Source organism: Etheostoma spectabile, chromosome 10 (assembly GCF_008692095.1).
Source record: "Etheostoma spectabile isolate EspeVRDwgs_2016 chromosome 10, UIUC_Espe_1.0, whole genome shotgun sequence".
Lineage (NCBI taxonomy): Eukaryota > Metazoa > Chordata > Actinopteri > Perciformes > Percidae > Etheostoma > Etheostoma spectabile.
The window spans coordinates 20,473,607-20,486,815 of NC_045742.1; the positions used below are offsets into that span (position 1 = coordinate 20,473,607).

General features: G+C 41.8%; 1 protein-coding gene across 2 annotated transcripts; it reads left to right on the forward strand.

Moving 5' to 3' along the window:
• The first annotated feature begins 341 nt into the window (after positions 1-341).
• On the forward strand, positions 342-13,123 carry zgc:66447 (SLAIN motif-containing protein-like). Of its 2 annotated transcripts, XM_032527643.1 has the most exons (9): positions 343-662; positions 1,185-1,840; positions 4,563-4,699; positions 5,964-6,086; positions 8,109-8,249; positions 8,523-8,861; positions 8,993-9,136; positions 11,680-11,965; positions 12,122-13,123. In XM_032527643.1, the coding sequence occupies exons 2-9, from the start codon at positions 1,194-1,196 to the stop codon at positions 12,174-12,176; spliced, it is 1,872 nt and encodes a 623-aa protein (XP_032383534.1). In that variant the 5' UTR covers positions 343-662; positions 1,185-1,193; the 3' UTR covers positions 12,177-13,123. The 2 variants fall into 2 exon arrangements, with proteins under 2 accessions (XP_032383535.1, XP_032383534.1); XM_032527644.1 differs by lacking the exon at positions 8,993-9,136 and having other exon boundaries at positions 342-662.
• The last annotated feature ends 86 nt before the right edge of the window (positions 13,124-13,209 follow it).

The window sequence follows — 13,209 nt, forward strand, 5'->3', positions numbered from 1 at the left end:
TTGTCTTTTTTTTTACATTATTAACAGTTTTGCTGTATTTATTCATTCAACTTAGTTTATTTTTTTATTAAATAATGACTGTCATTCTCCACGGTCATTAATCATTGCAGGTCATTAATTTTTTTTTTAAATCTGAGGGTTTACTCATAGTCTGTTAATATTAACAGTCTATGAAAAAGTTAATAATTAACCGTCCATGGGTGTACTACAGAACAGTGGTGTGGCACCATTATGTAAACAGCGACACCCAATGGCTACAACATAGATTACAAGAAGATGTTAGTGCAGTATCACATCGCCCCCATAAGGGGCGCTAAATAACAGAGAAACCCGTGGATGTATTCTATTCCCCCATAGGGGGAGGAGCGAGCGCTGCTGCTGGTCTGTTCACTGGAGCTAACTAAAGTCCATCAACAAGCTAGTTAGCAGTGAGCGATATGATGAACGCTAGTGGTGATGCTCTAGTAGCAACGAGAAAACATGGACTAGTTAACTGAGATTTATGCCAGTGTCTTGACAATCACTATCCAGCTGAGGGCCATTTCAGGTGGTTGTGATTAGCTGCTTCATTCATGCGGCCGCTGGTGTGCCGAGGAGTTTGAGCTTTGAGTGGCGGGCAAGCTCAGTCTTCAGTTCGCTGGGACAACACGGCTCACTCACCGGTAACGTTACGAATGTTTTGCTGTTAGCATGCTAGCCGAGCTACCATCAACTCGAGTGCTCTGCTGCAAAATGACTGCTACATTTTCGCAGCTTAAAGTAAGGTGTATTGGTGTACATCAGCCTTTTGTATCTTAATTCTTGTAGCGGTAATTCCAGTTACCCACTTAGCGACGTTACGAAGAGAAACGTGATTGGCGTCGTGTAAATACTAGTAATTGTTAGCATGATACCTGAGTTACTTCATGTGACTACATCAAAAGCTTTGCATGCGATTTGAAGTAGCTGAATATCGTTACTGCTAACCTATTTATTTAGCTATAACGTTAGTTACCGTGTGTTGAGTTGCTGTTGTAACGTTAGGCTACTGCTGGCAGGATATTGCCCATTCACTAGCGTTGTATGGTGTAGTAAGCAACATAACGTGAACTTGCATGTAGTACTAATATAAGCTTGGGCTAACGCGTTAATACGTAGACTTGCTGTCGTCATGTAAATAATGTTGTTGCTCTTCCTCCCAATAGAGTAGGAGCATGGTGGTCCCGGACAGTGCCGGCGTGGTCCCCCAGGCCGAAAATGGCAGTCCCGCTGGCCTCATGGAGAGCTCCAAGTCCGGGTGCAAAGAGGAAGAAGAGGGGGGTCAGGACCTGGCAGGGGTGGAGCTGGAGGAGGTCCGAAAGCTGCAGGAGCTTGTTCGTAGGTTGGAGGTCCAGAATGAGACCCTGCGAAACAGAGGGAGCAAGACTACCATCCACACGGGAACCAGCAGAAACAGCAACCTCACAGCTGCTGGCAATATAAATGAGAGGCTGCCTTGTGAAGAGGTGACCAACTCCCACCACAGATTGGAGCACAGTGGGAAGCTGGGCTGCACAGACTTGGAGCTGTCACCCGCTCAGGACAGCAGTAGCGGTGAAGAAATGTCCCCTTTGACCGTGGCCAACAGGCTTGAAGGAGAGGATGAAGAGGAGGAGGACCAGGGTCCATGTAGGAGCTTTCTCACCTTGACCTGCAGCAATGGAGCGGAACAGTGCCAGACGCCAGAGAGCCCCTCTCAGGAAAGTTACGATTCAGAGACAGTTGCAGAGAGCGACTCGGGGGTGGACCAAACTGCACTGGATGAAGTGGATGTCCTAGATTTGGAGGATGAGTGTGGAGAAGTAGAGGACGAGGACAGTTGGTATGTCTTCTTATCTGGTCTCTGATCATGCTTTGACAGCCTCCCTTTATCCCACTTGTTTGGGTTATCTTAGATATATTTCTGTCATCGCTGGACAGATCAGTGTGCTGCCTTTGCAGATATGAGAGATAAAAAGTTAAAACCCATAATATGCAGCAGTGGGTATGAGTTATCTTCAGGGGAAGATGATTTCTGGCAACACATGCCACAGCGATGTCACATTTAGAGTTCGCATGTGACGTCCGCCTGTGCATAGGTAGAGTAGCCCCTTCAGCCAGATGAGTCACTTGTGCTTTTTCATGTTAACCTCTGGTTTTAAAGTGTTTTTCTCCCCCACAGACAGTGACTAAGCACTGTACTGTAGCATTAGGTAATTTGGATAAAAATGAGAAATAATGCATTTTCCCCTTCATCCACAGAAACAAGGAGTGCCCTTTCTTGTACTTTCAAATCTTTGCTTAAGTGTGGCAAACATGTCGACAACTAACTCAGAATATTTACTGTAATTAGGAGGAAATGATAAAGGTGTCTCTGGCGTAGGTAAACAACAGGCATGACCTGTGTCCTGTTTGACAGGTTCTGATGAACACAAAGCTCTCTTTTTTTAAAAAACAAGGATGAATGGAAATACTATAGGCACCAGAAGTGTTATGTTAAGCTATTTAAAGGAAAAAAAAAGAAGCTAATTAATGTTTAATGTTGTTTAATTATAATTGTTGAGCCGGCACAGATCTACATTCACCAAACCCTGTTACACAATGTACTTAAAATCAACTAAGCTATATCTGCATTAGTTCATTCTTCAATGCAGCTCAGATTGAAGGTTATAAAAAGATGAACTTTGCCCATTTTCTCCAATTAAATCGGCAGAATATAATTACCCCAGAAGGACCCGTAATCAAATGTTAATTACTTTTTTGTGTCAGAATTCTGTTTTGACACGTTTACTTATGCTGTGCACATTGTGTTGCCTGAAATTGGTACCATATTGTGTTCCTGCTGGTTACTTCATCAGCTTAACAGCCAGACCATTCACGACTTATTTTCAGTTTCACATCATTAGCCATACCATATGTGCTTTGTGAGGTTATCATAGCCAAAACATCCAGTAATCCCAACAGCGACATAATCTGATCTGCCCTGGGCTGGATGCTGCCGCAAGGCTAAACTGCTTTAGGTGGGATTGCACAGCATGTGATCCGAGGGGCCCTCTGTGTGACCAGACTGCAACACAGACTAGCTAAGAGAAACAGCAGGTATCTTTTGTTGTGGGTTTTTGGTTCATAGTCTAAAATATGTACAAAAGTATCCACACTCTAAATAATAGTTCCCAGTACTTTATTAGACTAGACAGGCAATGTTTCAACCTCACCAGGTCAAAATTGTCACGTGAATGTCCATTTTGTTCTTAAATCATCATAATTTTCCCCTTGGACATTTGTTTACTTATGGGGAATTACTTTGTGAACTTTTGAGTTTAGCAAAATTGTGTCTCCGGCCTATTAGATTCCTCACAAAGGCCTAAATGTTAAACCTCCTAATTTACGCTCCTCACACTAACCAGCTTGCAGAATAAAACTGAATTTGCAGTTGATTTTATTGTTTTTACAAAAGTTATCCAACCTGCCTCAGGAATGCTCCTGGCAGTGGTTGAACATGGATATGACACTGCTTGGTTTTTTTCATGAAAAGAAGACCTGCTTTTTATAACAACTATAAGGTTACTACAGTACAGCGGACATTTGAAATGATAGGATTGCTGTAAAAGTATAGATACAGATATTGATGTTGACGTCATCCACAAATGCGGCTCTCCTTATCTCATTTACATGTTAATATTATTGCAAAGGTAGGTTGCACCAATTCTGCTCCAGTATATTTTAGGTTTAGCAGTTTTGCTAATGCAACTGTATTTGCAGATCTAGGTTTTGCATGAATAGCAACAACCAGTTGTTAACCGGTGACCAAAACTCTGGATGAAACGCAGTCAGAATTTGCATTATTATATCCACATGAAACAAAAGGATTGTGTAGAAGTAGCCCCTGCAGCCCCCCCCCCCCCCCCCACCCCCAAATATGTACTCGCAATATGTACTGTAGAAAACATCTTTGTTTTGTACAGATCCTTGCAAAATGACACTATAAATCAATTTTGTTTTTTAGATTTTAATATTTTTCAATGAGAATAATTATACAAAAAATGATCATTCCCTCAAGTATCGTAAATCATATTACAATCGCGATATCAGTCAAAATAATTGCAATTAGATAATTTCCTCATATCGTGTAGCCCTAATTACATCACTCCCTTTAAATGGTTGGTTGTTTGATGTGTGGGATTTAGCTGCTTCACGGTGTCCTGTTCAGTGGTTGGGCGTTGGGCGGGGTCCGTCACGCCTATGTTGTACATTGTGAAAAACATTCTGTGTATTGCATGCTCAATTAACTATTAAGTGCATACCTTACAGGCCAGTAGTCCACACTAATCTCCAACTAGTTTTTATTTAATTCTTTTGATCAACGTGACTGGCACCTTTTGACAAACATGTTTAATAAAGAAGTAAGAATTAGGTGACTTTTTTTTTGGCCCTCAGCTGCCTTTTCCCTATCTCAGTTTCTCCATCTCAGTAATTACTCTGCCAATCCCCTTTTACTTCTTTTCATTGCTACCATTTCCCACTGGTAATACTTAGTTTTTTTCTTGTCTGCCTCTTCTCTACAGGTTGTACGTGTCTCCAAAAAAGCAAGTAGGAGATCAAGGGCCCGACTCCCCACTGAAGTGGTGTCGGCAGGCTCTTGACCACCGCAGCCCAGAGACAGAAATTGCTTGTCGGACCCTGATCAACCGCTTGGATCAGAGTATGTAAAACACGTAGATACATTTTATGCTTTAAACTCTCTGAGATGTCTGAACAAATGTATTTATTGCTCTGCATTTTATTCATTCATTACGTAAGCCTTAAGATTAACAGTCTTTTAGGGCATCACATCTTTGGGTCACATGTTGCTGCCTTTTGTGGTGGTTGGCCTAAATCAAGATTAAGGCACCTGATTTAGCACTGAGAGACAGTTGTACCTCCCTCTGTGAATGGGCTGCTTTCTTATTTACTGCTCACCTCCATTGTGCATGTACAAGTTAGTGTCTGAACCAACGGGCCCCAGATATTATTTACCCTGCTCGTGGCTCCTACTTCCTGCAAACTGCAGAACCTGAACAACAGAGCTATTCACACCAGGGCTGAATGACTACATGAAGTCTGGGTTGGATTACCTTCCCCCCCGGGTCAGCTCTCCTTTTTTTAAACGGCAGCACCAGGGCCATGAAAGTGCCTGTTGGCATAGAGATTATTGTGTTAGCAGTAAAGGTGATTAAATACTTATTTTTTGTTGTCTGAACTGAACCCTACAGTACGTATGCAAATATTGCAACATTTTTTTTCTCTAAGCTCTTGCATGAAACTATATACTCCTAATCCTGCTATTACACTAAACATCAAATTGTGTATTACTGTGGTTAAAGCAGAAAGGCTGGAAAATCAGTCTGCATTTATCTGTAAATGAATACAAGTTTTAACAGCAGCTGTATACTGTATGAAAAGCTTCTCCTTAGTTTAGTAAATCCCTGCCATCATCTGAAGGCAGCAGGACATAAATATTAATATATTTGCAGCGTCTGATTGGAGATGTGTGTCACCAGAGAGCGCAGTGCCATTACACCATAGACTGTATACACAACTAGCATTACACACAGCCTTGCCTTCACAGTGTTTACCTTCATTAAATCACATGCAAATGAAGCGAGGCTGCCACAAATAACCACACACCGACTGGTCGGTTTTAACTTGGTCTTCTGTCCGTTTATGCAGAAAACATTGAATTTCCTAAGCTCATTAAGTCTGTGCCTCATAGCCTCCTTTCCAACTTAAAAAAAACAAACACGTTTGCTGCTGTCACATTTTGATATGGTGTAATCATTTGCAACATAATGTACAGTACTGTTATACTTAAATTGTGTTGGATTGGTGCAATCATATAAACCCCGTCTCTTTCTTCATATTATTGCTTTAAAGTGGGTATATTCTTCTCTGAGAATATCTACTTTGTTCTCTCCTGTTCCCTGCAGCATCTCGATGGAGGAACATGTACAGCAGCCCATCAGCAGAGGCAGGCTCAGCAGGCTCAGGCCTGATCTCTCCTGGGTACCACAAATCAACTAACAAATCCCTACTAACCTGTGGCAGCTCAGGTACGGCATGACATTAACACACTGTGCTCCTCATTTTCTGCTCAACACAACACAGTGGGATTGACGTCAGTTATTGTAAGGATGTAGGTCAGTTATGTGTGTGCACTAATGCATCAACAATGTGTCCCCTCTGGGATCTGAATGGAAATATTTAAAGACTATTGTAGCATTTCTGCATGCTGTGTGTCGCATATACTGCACAACATTAACATTTTTTTCAAAACGAACAACTCGTTATCTTGATGGATTTTCTTCTTCTACCAGGCAGCCATTGTCTACCATTCATTTTATAATTGTACTACATTTATCAAAGAATTTAAACTTGTTTGAGAAAGGCAGTCCATCACAGTGAACATTATGGAAGGTTTTTATCTGTGTGAAAAGGCCTGATATCACAGACTAAATTGTTGTCTGCATTGAATTCAGGACTGCCTTGTAAAGTAAAGAAAAAAATGAACACAGACTTCAGGACAAATGTGTATTTGGTGGCTTCTTTGGTGGCATGACAAAGGTTGCTGTTAGTCAGCCAAGCTTTGAATTACGTCACTAAACAACCACAGCCATGCTATTCTCTGTGATTAATTGTCTATATCAAGCATGATAGCTTCTCTTGAGTTGTATTGAAATGAATGGAAAACAGTGTGCACCTGGCAGATAGAAAAACACATCTGTGACACTGGTGTATTTTGGAAGCTGGTCAGTGATTATGTATGGTTTGTACTTCAGGGGGTAAAAACAGAAGTTATTACAAGATTGGGACAGTTACTTTGCACACTTGTTTTTCCTCACATTGTCTCACTGTGCAGAGACCAACAATGCCGATGTTGTTATGAACACCCTGTAAATAACAAATCTTTGCATGAACTTGAAAATGCTTGGCTTGTGGGTGGCGGCTGTATCTAATCCCAAACTTTTTACATAACCAAATGACCCTGGATGATGATGTCATTTCCCATTTGTCTCAGTCTAAGAGTTAGGCCTGTGTCAGACAGACACGCCTGGTGGGGGAACATTGCAAACAGCTTCATCGGCAGATGGTCCTTTCTGGTCTAATGCTGCTGGACAAGTAAAGTCAGGGTGGAGCAACGTGTTAATTTAAGACAAACCAAATGTGATTGTCGAACAAAGCTTTGTCTACAGTCACACCTTAAATTCTAATATTGTACAGGTCAGTCTGTGGAAAATTAAATCTAAAGTTGTCCTGATACAGGCAGCACAGTGTGTGTGTGTGTGTGTGTGTTAGCTGAGGTGGGGCGAGTTATACCTCACACTCCTCCAGCTGATTGTGGCTAATTGAGCTGCTTTTGTCCAATATTTCCCTGCTAAAAAAGAAAATTACCAACTTGTTTAATCAACATTTTGATGTGCTACTCTGATTGTTTATAGTAATACAATTGTATGAACCTGATCAATCAATCCTTGTCATCTACTGAGCAGAGTCTGACAGATCCCGTTGGCATCCAATCTTTTGTGATCAAATCAGTTACCATGTAGGTGATGGTCTAACATTTGTCATAGCTGATGGGAAAGGGGACCCATTCACCTAAGCACCTTACTTAAGCCTCATATCGACATCCTTTTTCTCTTAGGAAATCTTGGTTTGAAAGCTAGTTATCATCCAGCGGTGATATGATTTTTCTGTGGCAGTGCTGGACGTTTTAACCTGGCACCGTTGTTAATGGAGGCAAAACCGGTCACTGTTTATTCTTCGGGAATATCCGTACAAAAGGTTTATTTTTTTAAATGGTAAATTGAAATATGTACTATTGTCTGAAGTGTTTTTTTAATGATTATGAAGGTCCAGTGCCATTGTTCCCTCGTAACCATTATAATGCAGTTCCTAATCATTTCTCTTTTTTCAATTTGTTCCCCTGGCCATTATTTCTGTACCGGCTTTTTATTGAGAATTTAAGATAATTCTCCCCAACAGAAGTAGAAATAAATGGGATTTAATATGGTGACCTTGTATGTGTAAGAAGCAGTTTGTTGTAACTGGAATCACACTGTGTTATGTTCTTACAGGTGTCACAACCATGCACTCAGCCCTGAGCTCGCAGTCCTCCATAGACAGTGAGCTCAGCACATCAGATGACTCCATCTCTATGGGCTATAAGCTGCAGGATCTCACTGATGTACAGATCATGGCTCGCCTACAGGAAGAGAGTGAGTAGGGTTGTGCACATGATGTGCTGGACATCACGTCATTGTGTTTCCACATTCTAAAGAATGCCGTTTGTTACAGCTGATGAAGAAAAGGGCTAGCACAGTTAACCTTATTGCAAACCTTTTCTTACACCTCTGTAGATTAAATAGATAGAGATCAGATAGTTTGACTCTCGTTTGGAGCTTTTAAACGAATATGTGTGCATGCAAGTGTATTTGCATGGCTCCCTGTTAATGCAGTTTCTTTCTTAACTTTTCTATTTTTGTTGTCAGGTCTGAGGCAAGATTATGCTTCCAGCTCAGCATCTGCATCACGCCGCAGCTCCACAGCCTCTCTGCAGTCCCTGCGCCGGGGCGGCACCTACAGCGATCAGGAATTTGACAGTTACAGCCTGGAGGACGAAGAGGATGAGTCCTGCTCCTTACCACAGCGACGAAACCGCTTCACGCCCTCACCCTTAGGCTCACCCCGGTGCCTGTCTCCCTCCACCTCCAACCACGGTCAAGAATACCACCACAACCCCGGTCGGCTCGGGGCCCCACGCACAAGAGCACCCAGACGATCCCTCCAGGGCCCCAGTGCAGAGCTACTTAAATTTGCCAAGAGCGAGGGTAGGCTATAACTAGTAATAATTCGGCAAAGGTCAAGAAGATCAGAGTGACCATCACAGAGATTGTTGTTGTATCAAAGCTGTGATGATACACAAACTGTTGCTAAATGTGTTATGTATGTGTGGTTCCAGAAGAGTTGAGGCACAGCATGCCTAATCTGGCCCCCCGCACCAGCCTACGTTCCCTGGAAGCAGTCAGAAACAGCCGCAGCATGGAGGCTAACCTCCAGAGCTCAGGCAACCGCATGTCCCACCTGACTCACACCCCCTCCTCAGGTAACCCTACCCTCTTCACCTGCTCCGCACCACTCCTCCGCTAATATAATGTCACCTACATTTGGCTTGCATATAACCCTTTAAAATGTCACTTTTATCCTACCACTTTACCCCCTCCAACCTCTGCATGACCACTGGTGAGGTTTTTATCGATATTCAGGAAGCTTCTTCTGTCTGTACCCTGTGGAATGTTTGACCACTACTAGCACTATGAAGTTGTGGGTCCCAATTTTGCTGGTATCTTACGCGCACATGGGTGACGCGGCAATAGTTTCACATTATGTCACTGATCACATTATGTCACTGATCTTTAGAATGTGAAGAAGACGTCCGCTAGCAAACAAACACATGCAATGCCAGTTTGAAAACTTTCAAAGAAATTGGCTTTGCAAGTGTTTTATGAGTAAGGAAATTTAACACGCAACCAGTTTCAGTGAGTAACAAAATTTAGTTTGTTTAAAAGAAAACTCAAAAATGTAATAAATGTGGAGAAGGAACAAAAACTAAAATATAGCCGCAAGTGGCGATTTGCGGGTTCAAAGCTTTTTTTTCCTTCTCAATAGCAACTTCAAAGTAATTTCACACGTGTGGTCCAACGTCGTCATAAAACATCCTGCAAGCTTTGTAACGATTGGACAAACTGTGCACTTTGTTTAAAATGCCTACAACTAATTTGTCAAAAACATTTATTTTCAATTCAGTGTGATATTTAGCTCAATCCAGCTCGCGGCAATTTGAGAAAAGCAGATGACCAACACAAAAACAATTTCTCATAAAGCCGCAAGCTGTGATTCCAAGCTCAAACCCTGATTTGTGTCATTCCACGTCCAGTAATTTTGCATTTAAAGTGTCCCCTAGTGATCAATTTAAATGAGTGAGATTTGTGATGATTGGACAATGAATATGGGATTTATAGTAAAATGTGTGTAATGCCACTCACCTATCTTGCGCTTGTAGCGCCCCCTAGAGCTGTATGTATATAAAACTGTCTGGGTATATCTGGGGCACTTATCTGAACGTACCCTGTGAGTTTTGTGATGATTAGCCCTGTGGTTGCTGATTTGTGTTCATTTATGTTGGTCAATAACTTGAAAAGTAATTGAGATATGGACATGTTTTATGCAACTTGTAATAAGCTGGATCCATTGATGATTCACTGAAAATTTGGTGGCAATAGGAGCTAGCACATAAAGCTGCACTAGTGTGAGAAATTTCAAGTCAATCGGACTTGCGATGTGGGGGGTGTGGCCTTTCAAAGTTGGCGTTTGAAGCTTTATTTACACCATGTGGCCGATTGGGTTCATATTCCTACAGAAGCACATGCACACCATTTCCAGTTATTTTCCCAAGTGTGATGTTTCTAGCTCATTCCAGCTCACAGGAATTTGAGCCGGCTCGGCAGACAACAAATAATAATAATAATAATAATAAAATAATATAACTAAAACAGACAAACAGAAGAGTTCTACTGCTTTGCGGTTTGAACCCTTACCCCCAATTTCCACAGGATGCGTAACAGCTGCGGATTAGCTCCGCTGTGTGTTGGCTCCTCCGTCCAACAATACCCATCATGTTCGGATTTGTTGCGGAACGTCTGGCCATGACTGACAGCTGAAGTATTGAGGACCCAGGTGTAGTGCAGGGAAATATGATCCGCCGTGAGCACGGTCTATTTTATTTTGAATATTAACCGGATGTTTTATTTTGTTTCTGTGCGCGACCTCCTGTCCTCACTATCTGCTGTGTGCTGAATTGCTGCGGAGTTCTCTGGCGTCCAGCAAAAATAGAAGCTTTGCATATCTGCTCTGGAGCTGGGACGCAGCCGTTCCGCAGTCTGTGGAAATACAGACTGACTTTAATTACACATTGACTTTAATTACAAATTGCTCTGATGCCATTCTGGAGCGGATCCGCAGCTGTTCCTCATCCTGTGGAAATTAGGGGTAGTAGTAATAGTTGTAGTAATAATAATAATAATAATAATAATAATAATAATAATAATTGCTCTGAAGGCTACTATCAACACAAAACAGACGGTATGTGCACTTACCACTTTTCCACAAACAAATCTTATCCAGTTACAGGCAAAAGAAATATATGATAGCAACATTATTATATATACACTGTATATACAGTACACAAAATCACAAACTTGCGCAACACGTTTTCCACATTTAAATAAATTCATAAACATTTGGTAATTTAAAAAAAATACAACTTGTCTCTGAAGGACACTGACACACGTATTGGTCTGATACATCATAACAGTCCAGTCATTATCCATAACAAACTCATTCTACATATGGGCCAAAGCCACTAACAGGAGACCTATTCCTTCCCTGATCACTTATATTCCTCAACATACTTCATGTAACTCTCCATTCACTCACCTGCTACATGATTAGTCTACTACTTTGCTCCAAACTTAACCCTGATAACCCAGTACTGCTCCTCCCAGGCTTTTCTACAACTCTTACATGACACAAATGCAAACAGCATTGGTTGAGATTCTGTTTTACCACTGTGTCTTTCTTCCACTCAAGGTATGGCTAGTAGTCGGCTGCGTAGCAGTGGTCAGTCACCTCTCTCCCTGCGGACTCCTGTTAAAGCTGTCACTCCAGTGGGTTCCATGGAAGCTGGTCGTCAGTCTTCCAGAGGTCTGCCCATTGTTCAAGCACCTCCAGCAGGAGGGGGCCGCAGGGTCCCGTCCCCAGGCTCTGCCAATAGTGGATCTTACATACCCGGGAGAGCCTCAGCTGGGGCCGGGAAGGCTGTTGTGAGCCGAGGACAGGCATCTACCAGGAGTACATTTTCACAGCCCCCCAGGAGGTGAGTGCTTAAATGAACAGCTATTCAGGATTGTGAAAAATTGGGGAACATATCCTTTTTAAAAGTAGCAAATTAGTTTTAATGCCATTCAGAACCTCAAAATGTTATACTTGGGCTCTTGTGTGAATGAAGGCTAACCTTCTTTTTTAATGACAGGTCTTTGGGCATGACTAAAATGTCAGATGAATCCTGGAAAGATGGCTGTTACTGAGTCTGGCCGGTGATGAAGGATGTTCACTGCTGCAACCCTCACCTGAAATCTTCCTGCCACAGCCACTGTGTCCACAAATGTGTCGTACAACCTCTTGGTCCCCCATTTCAGACTAGAGAGCTGGGCTGCACTGGATTAGTAGTCAAGAGACTCGTTTTTTTTCCCTTGCATGAAACATTGTCAACCTACACAGAGACTGTGTTGGCAGACAAGAAGGCACACGTGCACACTCCACTTGTGATATGGACCAGCTCTGAGATTCCAGAAGATTTGTTTGTGTCAATTTTACAACATTTTCTATGGTAATTGTGAGAAACTGCTGGAATATTAAGAGTTGTATAACAACTGTTCTGTTGATGTAATTAATATGAAGACAATTTAAATGAAGATATTGGTGGTTTGTCCATTTTCTGTGTGAATTCCTACTAGATGAAGGTGCTGAGTGTTGCATGCTTGGTTTTGTTTTTTTTCCTTATTGTGTAACTGCAATATGACAAATCTTCCATGTGTTGCACAATGATCGGTGTGAATTTATGAATGTTTGATTGGTTCATGGTGAAACTATCTTTTAGATTTGTGTTGTATTTGTGTTTTGCTTATTGCTTACACAGCAATGCAACTCCTGTAAACCACACTGCCCGTATATATATATATATTATTAAAATGGAAATCTATGGTTTGAGCCAAGGTGCATTTCAACTGCAACATTCTTAATTCTAGAAGAATCTTGAGTCATTAAAGGTACTGTCCTGTTACTGCATTTTTATTACATATCTATAGGTGATTAGGGTTATGTATGGGGAGCGTGCTTTTGGATACCACTGTAATGAAGAACATGTTTATGCACGAAGGCCTTGTGCCTAGACAGCGATGCACCCTCATGCAGAGTGCCTCTGACAATTAGGAGCTGTGATGAAAATAAAAATAAGTCGACCCTGAAACTATAACTGTAGCATTTCTGTTTATTTGTTTTTATTATAAGCCATGCATGATAAGTCGAGAACTGTTTGCACCGCAGGGTAGTTAGTCCGAG